The sequence below is a fragment of the Mixophyes fleayi genome, chromosome 10 (genome assembly GCF_038048845.1).
Source record: "Mixophyes fleayi isolate aMixFle1 chromosome 10, aMixFle1.hap1, whole genome shotgun sequence".
NCBI classification, from domain to species: domain Eukaryota; kingdom Metazoa; phylum Chordata; class Amphibia; order Anura; family Limnodynastidae; genus Mixophyes; species Mixophyes fleayi.
Window position 1 is genome coordinate 82,648,902 of NC_134411.1, and position 19,619 is coordinate 82,668,520.

Consider the following 19,619-nt stretch of genomic DNA (forward strand, 5'->3'; position numbering starts at 1 on the left):
TGTATGTATAGGCAGTATACCTTGTATAATTTATGACGTGTTTTGGATTTGTATTTCTCTGTTTATCATATATATATATACACACATCATATATATATATATACACACACACACGTATATTTATTTATTTAGTAAATGCTATCCCTCCCCCTTCCCCATTAAGCCATAAAAAGTTCTACAAGGTTAGGTGTGATACAAAAGAAAAAAAAAGGGGGCTTTAATAATGGGTTACCCGATTGCTATCCAAATAAATACACACACCAATTAATTTTTAGCCACTGAAAGATATTTAAAGGTTTGAAAATTGGGACTTTCGAGTGTCACAGGACTCGATCATCATCATCATCATCATTTATTTATATAGCGCCACTAATTCTGCAGCGCTGTACAGAGAACTCATTCACATCAGTCCCTACCCCATTGGGGCTTACAGTCTAAATTCCCTAATATAGACACACACTCACACAGACAGACAAACAGGGAGACAGACAGACAGGGAGACAGACAGACAGGGAGACAGACAGACAGGGAGACAGACAGACAGGGAGACAGACAGACAGGGAGACAGACAGACAGGGAGACAGACAGACAGGGAGACAGACAGACAGGGAGACAGACAGACAGGGAGACAGACAGACAGGGAGACAGACAGACAGGGAGACAGACAGACAGGGAGACAGACAGACAGGGAGACAGACAGACAGGGAGACAGACAGACAGGGAGACAGACAGACAGGGAGACAGACAGACAGGGAGACAGACAGACAGTGACTAGGGTCAATTTTTAATAGCAGCCAATTAACCTAGCAGTATGTTTTTGGAGTGTGGAAGGAAACCGGAGCACCCGGAGGAAACCCACGCAAACACAGGGAGCACATACAACAGTGATGGCTAACCTGTGACAATCCAGGTGTTGTGAAACTACAAGTCCCAGCATGCTTTGCCAGTAGATAACTAGCTGGTAGCTGGCAAAGCATGCTGGGGCTTGTAGTTTCACAACACCTGGAGTGTCACAGGTTAGCCATCACTGACATACAAACTCCACACAGATAAGACCATGGTCGGGAATCGAACTCATGACCCCAGAGCATGATAAATTTGCCCCACACAATAGATTCGGATAACCCTCCTTTTTGCTCCCAATCTACCAGATCTAAGGAGCTTTTACGAAGTAGCAGTGGATTTCGGGTCCACTGCTTATATTTCAGTAACTCTGTGATGTGTGTGTTTTGGCAACGGACTGCACCTTGCTGGATCCCAGGCACCACAAGAGGAGCCTTGCTGCTAAGTCCCAGTTATCAAAGGGTTTTCCGTTTTGCTGGGAATGAATGGCACGGCACTTCATAGAATCCCCACAGCTGTGTGTGCGCAACAGTAAAACAATATTAAAACCTGTCCGTTTCTCCTGTACGGTTTACTGAAAACAAACCTGAAAATATAATAAACAAGGTTCACAAGCTCCCTGGAAAGAAAAAACAAAACAAAATAAAAAATGTTCATACTGATCTCAGTCTGCGATTACAGTGGACTCACCACCTGCCCGTACTGGAAGCAACGATCAGGAACTAGTGAGGCACTGAGCCACTACAACATGGCTGCCTTCACGGCCTGCAACACACAGGTTCCCTTCAATGCACAAACCTAGGGGCACCTTGCGGGTCTCCCCATTATAGTGAGAAACCACAGTAAAATGTCCCTTGTACACAGTAACAGATTGGATAGATGGATGCATTGCTGAGAAAATCTGCTAGTGTCTCTAAACTATGTGCAACTCTCAGTCATCCGTAGGCTTGAATGGTGCAATTATTCACCCACGTTCTAACTGGCTCTTGTGCATTTTCAAAGCACTAAAGGAATGAGCAAATTCATGTGGTCAGGTTAGGGTTTCTGCACATGGATTGAAAATGTAAGATCTCTACTAGATGGGTGTAGCATTGCAATCCGGCTGCATAGGCAAACCGAGGTGGGGTTTCCTAGTGCATAGAAACCCCCCTCCAAGCCTGGGGCACTGTATAACTGAGGGGGCTGGACCCCGACACCGCTTCACACAGCTCTGCTTGAAAGGGGAGAGCTGCGTGCACCTAACAGTAGTGCATGCAGCATTGCCCATGTATATTATAGGGATAGGAAGAGTTGGAGAGCAGCCAAGCACTGTCTAATATTATAGCCACGCCCCCATGCATGGTCACGCCCACTGGTGGCGTGGTGTGGAAACCCCCCTCTACAAATCTCACGTTTGCCCCGGGCTGGACCAATATGCAATCCGTGGCACTTAACCTCATGTATCAAACTCCTATTGTAAGCTCGTGACTAGGGCCCTCTCTTGCCTCTTTTGTTAATATAATAGAAATATATTTATTAATAAACAAAAATGAATAATAACATTCAACATCGATCACGGGGCCTCATAGCAAATAGTGTTGCAGTCCAATTCCCTATTGCCTTGCCCTTCTGAGCTTGCACGGAGGCTGGTGCACACACAGAGAAACACGTTGGGGCCTCATTACGCATGCTCTGTGCCAATAGTTGGCGCAGCCAGTGGCAGAAACCACTCAGCAGCAATGGGTCACCCCTCGCCACCACTCCACAGCACCCCCTGCATTGGCAGTACTTTCGCCACTGTATAGGTTTATAATTTTTAAGCCACGTAACATGCAAAGATAATATAATACTATCTGTATAATTATGTGATAATAGATGTTACATGCTACCTAAATAAAAGTTTCAGGGTTAAACAGTCTTATAAAGAAGTTACAATTCTTCAAGGAAAACGCTAGGATTTTGAGGCAGCCATTTATATGTTCTAAAGAGCAACAGTGCCCTCTAGAGGGCAAATCTTAGACTGCCATCATTCTCAAAAGCCAATTGGAATATTTTAAGATCTAAGGAAAGGAAAATATCCATCGATGTTTGAAATGTACATCACTGCTGAGCTTTATTTTCTACCACTTTTTGTATTTAACAACATCAATGAAATAGAAGAAAAATACAAGAAAAGAAATGATAAATAAATAATTACATTGTAATTTCCCAATAAGCCTTTACATCATAATATTGTCTCTCTTAACAATAATAAAAGGGATGGATTTATCTCTAGGTTGTGCACAGCAAACACATCAAAGATTTTTTGTTTTTTTTAAAGAGGAAAGAAACGTGAACTGATGAAAAGTGGAAAATCCAATCTGATGTTTTTATCAAAAAAATATTTAAAAAAAAAAAAATCAACTGAATTAAGTTTTCCTGGTGAGGGGATAATCCAGATATATTTTGCAGCATAAGAGCGTACTTTTTCGACCCTAGGCCCTGATGCAGTCTAAATGAGTGCTGTCTGCACTAAGTACAGGGCCTGAAACAACGCCAGTGACAGCCGTTGGAAGTCCAATTGCATTTAAAGGACCAAATTTAGAGTTAAGCTCAAATCCAACAAAAGGTGCAAATTGGATCTGGAAAGACTATATTGTGATGCAAGTGCAATTCTTCCCTTTTTGCATGCAGGGAATATGCATGTAGCACACAAACACTGGGCATCTTATTAGAACAGAATACATTTTAAGATTAAGCTGCTTTTTTTATGCACAGCATACCGTATTTCCCATCTTTGAAGCTACAATATCACATAAACTGTCAAGCACTAAAATAGCTGCAGAATGACCAATCAGAAGCCACAGTCTCCCCAACTGCAGCTTCTGATTGGTCCTCCATCTCACACAACCACTCCACCGCATCCCACGGTCTGGCGTTCATCCGGGAGACAAATCACAACGGCTGCACGGAGCGGCCCCCTGGGCTTCTGTTAAGTGGCACCAAGACTGAATTTTTCACCCTGCCTGGTGGATCTTTAAACCCAATATAAGACACAGATACGGATTATCTCTCCATGCAAGCCATGTCAGACTAAGCTACACAGCAAACATAAATATTCAGACATCTCAAGTTCTGGGACTGTGTGAAAGTCTTTAAATATGGCATTATTTACTTATGTATTGTGACTAGACTTTATTTTGTAATGGTCAATATTGTTATCTGTTGTGAAGCCATTTACAGTTTATTTTTACTTGTAACAAATACTAAAACAGGTATGTACATACTGTATATTGTTGGCATAAAAGAAAGTACACAAGACAATGGAAGGAGATTATGATACAATGAAAACAATGCTTGGAATTGTACAATCTCTTGAGCAGTAAAAAGAGTGCACTGATACATCTGAGACACGCTTAGTTCCCATGTCTTGGTTTGCTAATTAAAATCATGTAAGTATTTTACCATTTGGCATAATGATTTTGTCATTTGCCTCAAACAAACGTCTTGACATTTAGGGATTGTCCAATCAGTACGCAGTTCTCATATTTGCACAGTGAAATCACTAGCCAGAAGTGTGACTCAGTCAACCCCTAAATTTCCGTCACTGCCTAAGAGGCCACCTATAATAATAATAATAATAATAATAATAATAATAATAATAATATGATGAGAGGCCACCTAAGAACAGAATGTTTGGACCTATGTGGGATCTGGAAGAATCTGGATGTGGGCCTTAGCAGCTATTCCAGAAGCTGTACATTATGCCAGGAACTTTCTGGTTCTAGAAACAGTGATAGGGTCCCTTTTCTTAGGTGATTTTATAGTAAGAAAATAGAGGTTGGGTGTCTGAAAGAAGCTACTGCTCAGATAGATAGGAGACTCATGGTAAAGATTGTTGAATCCATTCGTCAAGGGGGAGAGATAGATATAGACGAGTTAGAAAGCAATGGGTCTAGATGGCATCATCATCATCATTTATTTATATAGCGTCACTAATTCCGCAGCGCTGTACAGAGAACTCGCTCACATCAGTCCCTGCCCCATTGGAGCTTACAGTCTAAATTCCCTAATATACACACAGACACAGAGAGAGAGACAGACATACACACAGACTAGGGTCAATTTTGATAGCAGCCAATTAACTTACCAGTATGTTTTTGGTGTGTGGGAGGAAACCGGAGCACCCGGAGGAAACCCACGCAAACACGGGAGAACATACAAACTCCACACAGATAAGGCCATGGTTGGGAATTTAACTCATGACCCCAGTGCGGCAAGGCAGAAGTGCTAACCACTGAGCCACCGTGCTGCCCAAAGAGTTTTATAAGTGCTAAGGGTAGTGCTTGCCACGCTATTTACCAAACTTTTTAACCAACTGCCTTTAACAGGTATAATTCCAGGTGGTGGAAAATGGCAAATGTAGTTCCAATACAAGAAAGGCAGAATATGATAGACTAAACTATAGACATGTTAGTCTCAAATAAATAATAGGGACATTAATTGGGGGGGACGGGGGCAGTTGCTGATTAGTAAGAGTCAAATAAATTACAAAATCCACAACAGTAAAAATTTGCTGCTAAGAGATTAATTCAAACAAGTACAGTGGATTTTTGTTTTTCTTCCCAGTATCTAAAGTGATAGATTATGGTAGTTCATTGGTTATAACTTATTTAGATTTCAGCAAGACATCTACATACACCATTCCTCACTTCCCCAGGAAACATATTCAGAAACTGAAAATCCTTGGACTGTAGTCAATGCAGTGAGCTCAGACGAAGGGATAGTAACCATTAGAATACGCAGGGATCCATTCTGGATCTAGTTTTATTTTCCATTAGCGACACCTTGTGGTCTATAAGTGAAGGGATGTCTTTTTGCAGACGATACATAGAGTTGTAAGAGGGTTGATACCCCAGTATGGCTAAAAGAAATGCTTTGTGAAAATAGAGACATGGACCAAAGTGCGTAATGTTAAATGTAATACATTAAAATGTAAATTAATGCATGTGGGACACAAAATCCAAATGTAAAATACAAAACGAAGGGTGAAGTATTGTCAACAACAGACCTTGGAGATATAAGGCCTGAGTCATTAAGGAGAGCAAAGCATAAAAAAGGAGTAACATTTGCACCTGGGCAAAACCATGTTGCATTGGAGGGGGAGGTCAATTTAAAATGTGGGGCCAGATTTATAGTTGGGGTAGGGCATGTCCTAGATCAGCTTTAAATTTCAGTGTAGTAATAAAGCTATAGAATTGTAAGGCGCTGCATACAAGACCCTTATATAATTACTAAATGCTGCAGCTCTCTGCCGACAGAGGGCCTGAGTCATTAAGGAAAGTAAGGCAGAAAAAAGGAGTAAATGTTCTCCAGGACAAACCATGTTACAATGGAAGGGTTGCAAATTACTTTAATTTTTGCACATCAGATAAATACTGGCTGTTTATTCATCTAGCGCACAAATACTTGATAGATTTATTTTTACACTGAAATGTAAAGTTGATCTAGGACATGCTCTATCCCAAATATAAATCTGTCCCCACATTTTAAACTTACCTCCCCCTCCAATGCAACATGGTTTTGCCCAGATTCAAAGTTACTCCTTTTTTATGCTGTGCTCTCCTTAATGACTCAGGCCCAGAATCTGGAACTGTCATAGAAATACAAGCAAAAATGGAAAAAAGAGAGAGAGCGCTAAGCATAAAGTCATAGAGGTACAAATACAATTTATTAAACGTATATAATCACATATAGTGATACAAATAGGGCATTTATATGTATTCCAATAATCTAAGTAGAAACCTTATAACGGTATAAAGTAGAGGGAATAAAGTGATCCGTAGATAAATGATTCCCAAAGTTCTGAGATAAAAAACAATGTCACAGGAAAATGGCCAAAAAATATATAAAAAAATATGGTACCATATAAAGCGGGCGGAAATAACCTCACCGCAATTGGAGGAGTCCGTATTGCAGACTAGAAATATAACACACAGATGTTAAATCCTCGGTAAACTCTGTTGACAAGTGTGCCACTAGTATCCACTGTACCGGTGTCCAGTATATATATACACCATCTACTTTATACCGTTATAAGGTTTCTACTTAGATTATTGGAATACATATAAATGCCCTATTTTTATCACTATATGTGATTATATACGTTTAATAAATTGTATTTGTACCTCTATGACTTTATGCTTAGCGCTCTCTCTCTTAGTAATAAAGCTATTAACTATTTGTGTGCTAGATGAAAAAACAGCCAGTATTTAACTTATGCGCAAAATAATAAACTACTTTGCACCCCTTGCATTGTAACATGGTTTGTCCCAAAGAACATTTACCCATTTTTCGCCTTAATGACTCAGGCCCATAGACTCTGATGATATCATACCTCCTAACATTTATACAGGCAGAAAGGGTACAAAACAAGCCCTGCAACTTATCATTAAAAAACGGCCCTTAGGATTAAAGCCCCGCCCATATTATGTAGACTCCGCCCCTTCTATGCCAGCCATTCGGGACTGCCTCACCAAAATCATGTTATTGTATAGTAAGAAATATTAGGAGCAGGAAGAGGGCGGTTATGTTGTCACTCCATAGGTCACTGCCAAGACCTCACCCAGAGTACCAAGTACAGTTCTGGAGGCCCCATCTCCAAAAAGACATTACTAATATAAAAACCAATCAGAGAAATGGTAAATGAGCTTTATAACAAAACTAATCATGAGCTAACCAAGTACAGCTTATAGAGGAGCGAAGGGACAGAAGTAATATGACAGAAACATTCAAATATAACAATTGTTTTAATAGAGTTCAGGAAGGCAGTATGCTTTATAAAATAAGAGGATTTTTAATGAGACACCTTTTGATTCATACAAGGGTTTCCCAGCATTTGTGATGGGGACTTATACAGTAAAAGGAGGCATTATTATAATTATTCTTTATGTATATGGCGCCACAAGGTATCCGCAGCGCCGTACAAAATATGGATTAATAGTACAGACAGTCTACCAAGGTGTCACAGTACAGGGTAAAACAATTAGAACCAAGACTTCTATCTCCGAGTAAAATAGGTACAGTGGAGTAGAAGAGGAAGAGATGGTATCGAGACAGAAGGGAAGAATGCCCTGTTCATAGGAGCTTACATACTAAGGGACGGCATGAGAGAAGTCGGTAGAGGGGATCAAGCACATGTGGACAAATTGCTATTGTTAACACTTCCAAGTTAAACACCCAAAAATTAATTACATGGACCTATAGGTTCTTTCTATCATCAAATTCTGTGTTTCTACATTTCTAGTAAGGGACAGGCTAAATATTGGTTTAGCTCACAACACGGCTGTCTCCACTGTGTGTAGTTTAGCTGCAGGGGCAAACGCAGGATTTGTAGAGGGGGGGTTTCCACACCACGCCACCAGTGGGCATGACCAGCATGCCTGGGGGTGTGGCTATAATTTTAGGAAGTGCTTGGCTGCTCTCCAACTCCTCCTATCTCTATAATATACATGGGCAATGCTGCATGCACTACTGTTAGGTGCGCACAGCTCTCCCTTTTCAAGCAGAGCCGTGTGACGTGGGGGCAGGGTCCAGCCACCTCAATTATACAGTGCCTCAGGATTTGAGGGGGTTTTCCAGGCACTAGGAACCCCCCTCCCCTCGGTTTGCCTATGAGCTGGTCCACTTTAAATATGGCAACCCAAATTTGCAGACAATGGGGTTGATTCATTAAGGAACGTAAATGCCGACACGTGCTGTATTCTGCATTAAACTGCATCTACCGTGAGTTTCACAGACGAGGAGTAAGTGCTGAGTGATAGTGATGACGATGGCGTAGGTATGCTCTAACATGTGTTTGCAATCAAGAGCAGGCACTACCAGAGGGAGGGGGCTCAAAATTTTCACACTTATTGTTTTTGTGCTCCGACTTTTTCTCTAATATCATTCCATTTGCTAATTGCTCTCTCTGTGCATGGTGCATCTATCCACACAGATACGTGGGTACGTCACTTATCCTGGAGATTAGCTGGGGTGAGTGACTCACAACTTCGCAAGGCAATAGTTTGTTTATAATTAGGAAACTGGACTGGACTCTCTGATAGTCAACGTTTACTCGAGGAGTTGCAGAATTGGTGTGTTAGGTAAGTTCATTCCATCAACTTTTTATTATTACAATGCTCCAGCTTGTATAGATTCAACAGGTTTGTTTTTATTAAAACATTTTAAAATATCAGTTTTTTTACATGAACAACTGAACACTTTTAAAGGTAAATAGTATAAATGAAGTAACAGGGCAGTAACTAGAACTAATCTATACTTAGACTAATAATTAAACATTATACCACCAACGATCTGAGCATCCAATGAAATTCATACTTTTTTGGCGAGAAAATAAGCCCGAGCACTTAAATAGGCGGCGTCACAAGATGGTCGACCATTGTGTACGCAGAACCCACCGAGGAAGCCACTACACGTGGTGAAACGCGTTGGTAACCTACCTATACTACAAGAACAGTTTGCCTTTTATTTTATTTCATTGCATTACTTTCTATATCCATTTTGTATTTTTATTTATTTACATGTATTTGTATTTATTTATCTATTTACTTATCTACGTTATTTGTATCATTCACCTGCTTTTTACACCGGCATTCTTCATTTGCACGCTATTAGACGCTACCTAAAACTTATTTCACCTACTTTTACTCCTATCCCATCTGTACTACTATCATTAGTATCCGTTTTTTTTTGGATTTCTATTCGTGTTTCTATACTTGTATCTCCATTTGACATCTCTATTGCATTTCCACCTTTACTTTACTTTTATTTTAATTTGTGTTTTTATTTTTCACCTCCACTTGTCACCTCTATTTATACCCTACTTGTATCTCTATTTTCAGGTCTATCGAAATCTAATACTCTACTCTCATTACTATTTTTAATTTAATATATACTCATTTTTCATCTTTATATATAACTTTTGTGATACTTTTACCCTCTACCTCCATCTTCCTTCTATCCTGCACCATTATACTGTTTACAACTTTCTAAAGGATTTTCCATCTGCACTCTTGGTCCTGCTATCAATTCTGCATCTCTCATTCTTATATGTTTCTACAGCTGTATTTACCATCTATCCGCTGATTCCATTGCTCTTGTTCTCTCCACTCTCTGTTTTAATTCCTACTTTGGCTCACTTATCTCACCTATTATTCTACGCATCTCTCCTACCGCCACTCTCGCCACACTTTGTCCTTGAACACACTCATTTAACAAACCCATCAGACCTGTCAATGTACTTCACACTCTCACCCCCAACTTCCTACACTACCTACCCCCATATTCCTCCTCTTCCACATAACCCCATCTCCTTCCCTCACCCAAAACATCCTTCTCCTTACTCAGATTTTTACTCATTCTACCTCGACACCTACAGTACTGTCCGGTTCCACGAACCTCAACCACATCACAACGACCACCTTGCACGGAGGCTAAGTGGTTAGCACTTCTGCTCACAGCACTAGGGTCATGAGTTCAATTCCCGACCATGGCCTTATCTGTGTGGAGTTTGTATGTTCTCCCCGTGTTTGCGTGGGTTCCTCCGGGTGCTCCGGTTTCCTCCCACACTCCAAAAACACACTAGTAGGATAATTGCCTGCTATCAAATTTGACCCTAGTCTCTCTGTCTGTGTGTATGTTATGGAATTCAGAATGTAAGCTCCAATGGGGCAGGGACTGATGTGAATGAGTTCTCTGTACAGCGCTGCGGAATCAGTGGTGCTATATAAATAAATGGTGAGGATGGCAAAAGTCACGATACCAGACCACAGAAACTAACTACTGTACACGCTCCACGGCTGCGGAAAATTAAGTATTACTTATTTCTGGTCCTACTAAGTGGAGGAACCCGAGTTAGTAGCGCACACACACCAACTGGGTGTGTGCGCTACTAAGCATACTCAAAACGGAGCACGAAAGCATACTCAAAACGGAGCACAGGCTGCCCTGGGGGCAGAATCAGCGGCGGCAATGTCCATTTGCTGTGCGCGCGCTGCAATGTTTTTATAAGCGTGCGCCTGGCTCAATCTCTGCAGTTTGCTTAAGTAACTTGTATAAGTTTCATTGGGAGTTCAACAAAACGAGTAATGAAGACCTATGCTCCGCAACTGAAAACTTTCAACAACAATGCAAGAAAAATATTGCCCAAGATTTCAGTGACAAACTAATTTTCCTGAAGCAAATATATAGTATAAACTTTAAGTTGGAAAGCAAGTCAAAGAAACGTCTTACCGAAATCCTAGAACTAGGACTTTCTGGGGTGTTTTCCAACATCATAATTGCTTTGCGCATTTTCCTCAGTTTCCCAGTATCTGGTGAACAAACGTTCAGTGTGCCGAAGGACGTAAAAAAACTATCATCGTTCATCTATGGGGCAAGAGCGATTGAACGGGCAGGACATGCTCAATATTAACCGTGACGTGGCACGAAAGTTGGATCTTTCCAAATTGATTGCTGCGTTTGCAGAAAGAAAAGCTAGAAAATCACTTCTGGTTTGAAATCTCCAATAATCCAGTACATCAGTATATGCATGCAGTATTTTATTTGTAAAAAGTTAAGGATAAAAAAATCAAACGACATATGACTAAGGTGTTCTAAAAATATACTAAAATAAACTAAATTCATTGGGGGGTGGGAGGATTTGAAGAGTAAACTTGCAGAACAAGTGGAGCTGTAATATGTCGTATGTAATCTTCAGCGTCAGTTCTTGCTCTTGATATAAACGCTTAATCATTATCAGTTATTTATATAGCACCACTAATTCCGCAGCGCTGTATAGAGAACTCACTCACATCAGTCCCTGCCCCATTGGAGCTTACAGTCCAAATTCCCGAACATACACATACACACACACACACACACACACACACACACACACATACACACACTAGGGTCAATTTTAATAGGAGCCAATTAACCTACCAGTATGTATTTGGAGTGTGGGAGGAAACCGGAGCACCCGGAGGAAACCCACGCAAACACGGGGAGAACATACAAACTCCACACAGATAAGACCATGGTCGAGAATTGAACTCATGACCCCAGTGCTGTGAGACAGAAGTGCTAACCACCGTGTTAATACATACGCCTTTTATTTGAGCCTAAACTATACCTCAGAATAATAAGCCAGGAACCCCTAACCCTTTACAGAAAGCATTAGAATATACCCCTAAAGACACACGCAGCTTAGGAAGTGTACCGACTTCTAGTAAATTAAGTTACTCTGAGAAGTGAGGGAGCTTTTAAAGAAATAAAAAACAAAAAACTAGGGAACCCGTATAAAAGTTATATATACAGTGTGCCATCTGCAAACAGTGGTAGATTAATAATTCAACAGCACAAATGGAAAACGTCTTCATTCACTCTCTGTGCACTCTCCAAGCAAACCTCTACGGTTACTAGTGCAACACGCTGTAACGCGGCTCTTTGATGAACACCTGGAAGACTGTACAAGCAAGGTATTAAGGCTTTGGAGGGTTAATATGAATAAACCCTTTTTAGCATCAGAGTCTCCCACATAACTTATGTCAAGTTCTCAGTGAGGCAGGCTTGACACCAACCCGGTGCCAATAACCAAGAGCTTTCTGGAAAAGGAGCCTGCAAAGAGGAGCAGTATTAAGTGTGTCTTTGGCAGCGATTACCAGAGACTCCAATGGCTTTGCTTAATATATAATATTTGAGCAATACTTTGCCACCTGTTACAGAGAGACTCTGTGAAAGCGAGATGCTGAGCGAATGGTTTTTTTTCAAAAAATCTTCTCCCTTTCTGTGTATTTTCAAAGAAAGTAATTCTGTCCATCATGTGTCGTTCATCTTCACAGAAACGCTAATATCCCATAGTAAAACACACACAAACCCTAGAAGGATTCTGACCACTATTTTCATAAGAACACATGTTCCAGTGTATCCGACTCACCACAAGGCTGCCAAAGCCATTTATCAAAGTGTGGTTGTGCTTGAAAGCTCATCAGCTGTAACCAAAAATCTGACAGAAATATATTAAATAAATATATAATTGGAAATATTCATGAGGTAATGAGAAATGGGGATTTTGCCTTTATTTGTATTTAGGCTTCTTGGGGGTATATTTACTAAACTGTGGGTTTGAAATGGTGGAGATGTTGCCTATAGCAACCAATCAGATTCTAGCTATCATTTATGTAGTACTTTCTACAACATGAAAACTAGAATCTGATTGGTTGCTATAGGCAACATCTCCACTCTTTCAAACCTGCAGTTTAGTAAATATACCCCTTGGTCTTTGTACGCCATCTTCTATAACATTATATGGACACGGAAGATTCTAGAATTATGATTAAACACATTTTTTTCAGGTTTAGTGATTATTATCTGCAGATTCAGGGCGTTTGAAGGGCACGGTCTTTCACACCCACATATGCAAATTTACTCATGCTTGATTTGGAAAAACATTTAATTAGTCAATAACCTTGAGTTTCAAGATAATGTCATCAAGTACTGGAGGTTTGTGGACGATATCTGTTAGTTGTGGAGAGTGGGTGAGGGGAGTTTAATATCCATGATTAAGGACATTAGCACAATGCATCAGACAATTAAATTTACAGGATTACATAATCCTACTAGAATGCATTATTTGCATGTAGAAAGTGTATTCACTTCTGAAGGGTTCATTAGCGTTATGTACAGGAAAAGTAGAGATAAGAATAATGACATGCCTCTAGTGGACAGATGTGTGACTGACAGCTTACCCAAGAGCCAGGTTATTAGAGCTGGCGGAATAGCTTGAGAGATAGTCTAGCTCAGTGGTCAGGGAAAAGGGGTAAATTACCCCAAATGGGGTAAAAATGAAATTCCTGGGGGTAATGCTGCCGATTCACATGCTGTTAGTTGGATTGTAGACCCCTTTAAATGTGAAATTGCTGTTGTACCAGAAGAGCCTCAAGGGTTGGCAGAGGCACTTCTTGAGCTCCGATGCAATAATGAAGCACGTATTGCATTTGAAAACAAAGCAGATCTGTCATATTTTTGGATGGCAACAGCTGCAAAGGCATTCAAAATTGCACATGAGGAGGCAGTCAAAAGTTGCTGCCTTTTGCAACAACCTACCTTTGCGAACAAGGATTTTCCACTCTAACAAACATAAAAACAAAGCAGAGAAATCTATTGGACGCTGAAGACTGTATCCAAATTGCTCTGACACCAAAATGCCCCAATATTGATGCTCTCGTATAAAAAATGAAGCAACATCATTTCTCCAAAACCTGAAGTTTTGAAGTTGAAGCTTTCAAAGAAATTTTGAATAGATTCAATAACATTTTGAATTCCAATAATAAATAATATATGATTTCCTTCCTTTCAAATCAAGGGGGTAACGTCGGCGTATCTAAATATAATTTGGGTTAAGAGGTAAAAAAGTTCCCTGACCCCTGGTCTATATTGAGCACAGTCCCAAGATTAGGCAGAAAGATTTAAGAACGGAGGGGGTGATGCCAGCAAACTAATACATATTGCTAGCTAGTCTTTAATCAAATGTTATGAGTTACAATGTTCATAAAAAAAAAATATTTACCTCCAGTTATGCTACCAATGCTCCATTGGTAAGACGGACCATTTTATAACTAGTTCCAATTTTGTTTAAGATTTCCCTCTCTTTTCATATAGGAAAGGATCGTAGTAGAAATGGTACTTAGAGGTGACATAAGAAGTAAAATGATAATAACACATAGACGTTAATCGATCACTCAGACTGAAATGTTCCCATGCGGGGCAGATCATAATTGTGGGTCTTCAATCAGGGGTGGCAAGGTTACTCACTCCACAATACCAACAGCACTGCATTAAAAAGATACCACACACGTCAATCCAGTAGGGTTATATATTTCATAAAATATCCTTGTGGTCTCACATAAGTTAATCAAACATCACTCCCTATTATGATACTTTGAAATGAAAATTACGAACGCTAAAAAGCAGATTACAAAAAAAAGAAGATAAAAATTCTGCTCTTAGTGAACAGTTTTATCTGCAAATTCTGGAACATTAGTGTACCTGAAGGGTACAAATTAGAGATGCTCGGGCTCGGTTTCCCGAACTTAGGGGATCCGAGTAGGCTCGCGAGGCGGCTCGGCATTTTTGCGCATCCTCGGATCTGAATCGAGGCAAAACATCATTGTTGCGTTGTCGGATCTTGTGGGTTTTGGATTCCATAAGTACCTCCCTCCCCAGGAGATCCAGTGACATTGCTCACACAGGAACAGTGGTAGCAGTGTTCTTGTCACTCTCCAGTCTCCAGTGACATTGCTCAGTGCCATTGCTCACACAGAAACAGGGGTAGCAGTGTTCTTGTCACTCTCCAGTCTCCAGTGACATTGCTCAGTGCCATTGCTCACACAGAAACAGGGGTAGCAGTGTTCTTGTCACTCTCCAGTCTACAGTGACATTGCTCAGTGCCATTGCTCACACAGAAACAGGAGGGGTAGCAGTGTTCTTGTCACTTGACAACAATTGACTGGAAATAACTAAAAATTAATAATAATGTAGGAACAAAAAAAGAGCCAAATAATGTGATTTTAGAAAAAAAGGGATTTTAGAAAAAATTAGGGATCCAAAACCAAAACACAAGAGGACGGTTTTGTCAAAACCAAAACACGAAGTTAACCCAAATCCAAAACCAAAACCAAAACACTGGGGTCAGTGAACATCTCTAATAAAAATTGAGTGACGAGCTTAGTTTCAGAGAGATATGGGAATCTGGAACTATTTATTTTAAATACAGAAATGCATGGGTGACCACTTTGAAGTTCCATTTGGGGTTACAACTTTTTTTTTTATTATTGATACTGCTGTCTATAAACTTATTAGCTTTATTTTATACTTACTATATTGTTGGTAGGTAAGTTCTGGGACACTGGCTATCCTGGTTATGGTGTGACTTGTCCAGGTCATTGCTGTCACTTATCCGACAGGTATATATTTGGCTGTATATATCGCCACCTTGTTAATACCTGACGAAGGGCTGATGTAATGCCCACAAATGTTGTGTTGTTCCCCTAACCAGAGCCCTAACTAGAGTAGGGGCTGCTACATGCAGCTGATTCTCCCAGGGCTTGCCAGCTCGCTAAATCAACAAAGCTCGCCATTTTTTAATGGTGGAGGGAAGGATGTGCAAGTGAGAGGACCAGCTAATAATGATTTCTCGTGGCACACCATTTGGTATTGCTACATGATCACATAGCGAGTGGAGCTCATCAGACCGTGTAAAAACAAAAACAAAAACAAACAGTGACAAACGCAGCTAGTACAGGAAGCAACCTAGATGTCTTGACACCTGATACAGTCAAGACTGCTATTCTTCTGGACTCCAACCAATCAGAGTTCAGTGGTGCAGAAGCTGTGTGTCGGGGGGGCCCAAACATTTCTGTATGTTTTACTGTGCAAATATTTACATTAACAGAGAGCCACATCTGTTCCCAGCCACCACCAAAGATTCGCATTGTCTCCTGAAAAAGCTAAAAGCGGTTTGATAACTTGTGTCATCTTTTACAATGAAATGTAAAAGTTGACAAATATGTAAATCCAATGAATCTGCTTTTGGTGGCCTAATGTCAGATATGCCATACATTCTATTGGGAACCACCTCTTTTGGGGTAATGGAAAAATGGAATACCGACATTTGATTGGAGTGCAAGATTAAAAAAAAAAAAATGACATATATTGAACCACTGTATTAGAAAATACAACTTCAGCTATAACCAAGGACAGTTCTCCTCCATAACCTTGGCATCTGAGAATGCAGATAAAAGGAAGTATTGGAGTCTTGTAGAAGGGCCAGTACGAGTCGGTGATGGCAGTATGGTTAGAATAGGATTATATTCGGGAAATGTGATGGGACATGTACTTTATGTATTGGACTCTGGACCATATATTGTTTGATAGTCTAGTGCCATGTGCTCAATATTTACTTTTTATTATACAGTAACCACTGTATGATTTTTGTGACATATTTTGTATATCAATGGAGACTGTCTAAGGACTGTCGTGGTACAAGACAATGGTTGCATAGAACGATACCTCTGAGAATATCCTTATATCTTTATAGCATAGCTGCGGCAACACAGTGCAAAAAAGCACTAATAAGCGTAATTAGTATTATTCCCCAATAAATGTTATTTTTATTATTAAAATGTTTCTTTTACAGTTATTATCACTGATGTCTATACATTAGTTTGTCAAATCTATTTAATTAATTACTTTTCATGATTTACTCTTCATTAATATTACACATCCAATTTTTTTTAAACATTATAATCAACGACACACACACACACACACACACACACAACATTACTTTTTTTCCTTTGCTCTCCCCCTTTTTTAAATTACAACCGTTAGTGCCTTGTTTCACTGCTGTTATTTTCATTTAAATTTACTGTTATGTTGTAAATGTACTAATATTGTATTATCAACCCTGTATTCACCCACCGCCACTGGTTCCTAAGACGCACACGGTTTTGTTGTTGTACCACTCTGGACAACCAGATCTAGGATATCCAAAGTCACGTGACTCCACAGAGTTCACCCCAGTGTGCAATGGCAACGATGGGGGAAGTATAACTTTTTGCTAGTCTGACTCGGTGGAGAACACACATAAAAGCATCAGATAACTACATTTTCTTCAGAATAAACAAAAGTCAGGATGTTCCAACACACAGACAGTATGGGGTATAAAACAAGAGTAAGCCAGGCGTCACATGTAATAAGGGAAATCCTTGTCAACAAAATACAGCAGTAACTCAGACTACCATTTGTTTTTAAAGTAATTAGTACGGGGAACTCACCGAAGGGCTATCCTTCTATTAATACATAGTATAACACAGTGCTACACATACAAATGACGTATGCTGAAGAAGTATACGGTCACTTTAAATCTATTTTGCAGCGTCCCATCATCATCATCATCATTTATATAGCGCCACTAATTCCGCAGCGCTGTACAGAGAACTCACTCACATAAGTCCCTGTCCCATTGGAGCTTACAGTCTAAATTCCCTAACACACACACACACACAGAGACTAGGGTCAATATGTTAACAGCCAATTAACCTACTAGCATGTTTTTGGAGTGTGGGAGGAAACCGGAGCACCTGGAGGAAACCCACGCAAACACGAGGAGAACATGCAAACTCCACACAGATAAGGCCATGGTCGGGAATCGAACTCATGACCCCAGTGCTGAGAGGCAGAAGTGCTAACCACTAAGTCAACGTGCTGCCCATGAAGTAATAGAATAGGGCACCTGAGGGATTTTTCAGACAACATGTGTGTGCATGTGGGTTGGGAGGATGCAACACTTACGATCAATAGCTACACTTAAATTTTGAGGCCTGAAAATCATGGACCATATTCTGGGCAACACGGTCACCAGTAACATTTTAATAACAGGGTATAAGAGGGTATTGTCCACCAGTATAGCGGCTCCACCATTAGACTTCCCAGTAATAATGGAGACTGGTCAGAAGAGACCCTAAAAGAGGTTCTCTGTACAAATGTTTTTTTTAATTTTACTTATCTTTCCTAACCAACCATTTTGGTCATATAAAAAAATACTATATTTTTTACTTTAGTACTTTTTTTTAAAAACACAGTAAACTTTCTCAGACATTGCACTTACCAATCCCAGTGTTGGCTCCAGTAACTATCACCACCTTCCCCGACAGATCACAGCCCTGGAGAGTATCCATAGCCGTGGTGTTTCCGTCATACTTCTGTCTGGTGTTTGTCTTTGCAGGCTGATCTTCTACAGTAAAAGCAAGTCTTGGATCAAGGTAAGTAGTCCTCTTATTCAGGTGGCTGTGGGGAGAAAAGCAAACAATCAATCAACTACTCCCCTTTATGACCAGACCAAATATACAATTTTTAGATGCCAAACGAGAATCACTTTATAATTTCTTAGTCCATGCGAGTGAATCTACCTATTGGTTATTTCAGGACAGATTTGTTTTGACAGTAAGTTAAAATAAATATCTTTGAATTTTTTGGAATTTTATCGAGATAAAAAACACTTTTCCAATAGTCTTCCCATAGTTAGTTTTATATAATTACAGCAACCCCCTGATATTTACTCCAGTTATAGTACGCTTGATGCTGTGTGGTTTGAACCTGTACAGAACAGAAACATAACATCCACATTAGCATTATGGTATTTATGAACTTTGCTATATAGCTTTTGTCCACCCCATTCTTAAATGCTGGACCTTGTTTAGCGGTCAGAACGGTGGACTATATGTAATAGCATTGCGCAATATAGAGATCACCAATCCTGAAGGCTGCTACCTTTACACTGTCATATGCTAGTGTTAGCGCGCATTCGTGAATGAGGTTAGATAGTGCAAGTACACTTGGAAACTTATTTTGATATGTTGTACAGGGGTGTACTGTGTTTACTCTTTAAACCATTTCAGCACCGCTCCCTGCAAGCTGCCATATTTCTGTCTTGGTCTCTTTCATAGAATGCGCTTGGCTTTTAGCAAGCACAGAAAACAGGCACAGTACCACTCCCATTTAAAACAAACAACATGGTATCCCTGAAATCTGTTTACATGCCACTTTTATTCATTTCACATGTATGAATAAATGTATCGGGTTTTAAAAGAAGCGTTTTCATTTTTCTGCCGTCAAGAAACCGGATAACTAAAATGTCCATTATGCAATTATTACGGTGCACTTGCCTCTTACAGTAATTACTCTATAACTATTAAACATAATCTAGGGATAGATCC

The 19,619-nt window shown here is 40.0% G+C and overlaps 1 protein-coding gene across 2 annotated transcripts in view; it reads right to left on the reverse strand.

Annotated features, from left to right (window-relative positions):
- The window catches only part of WWOX (WW domain containing oxidoreductase), an 820,606-nt gene that overhangs the window by 793,820 nt on the left and 7,167 nt on the right, over positions 1 to 19,619 (reverse strand). For both annotated transcript variants that reach the window (XM_075188989.1, XM_075188990.1), the window contains exon 5: positions 18,512 to 18,690. In XM_075188989.1, coding sequence (XP_075045090.1) covers positions 18,512 to 18,690 — 179 coding nt within the window. The remainder of the gene's footprint in view (positions 1 to 18,511; positions 18,691 to 19,619) is intronic.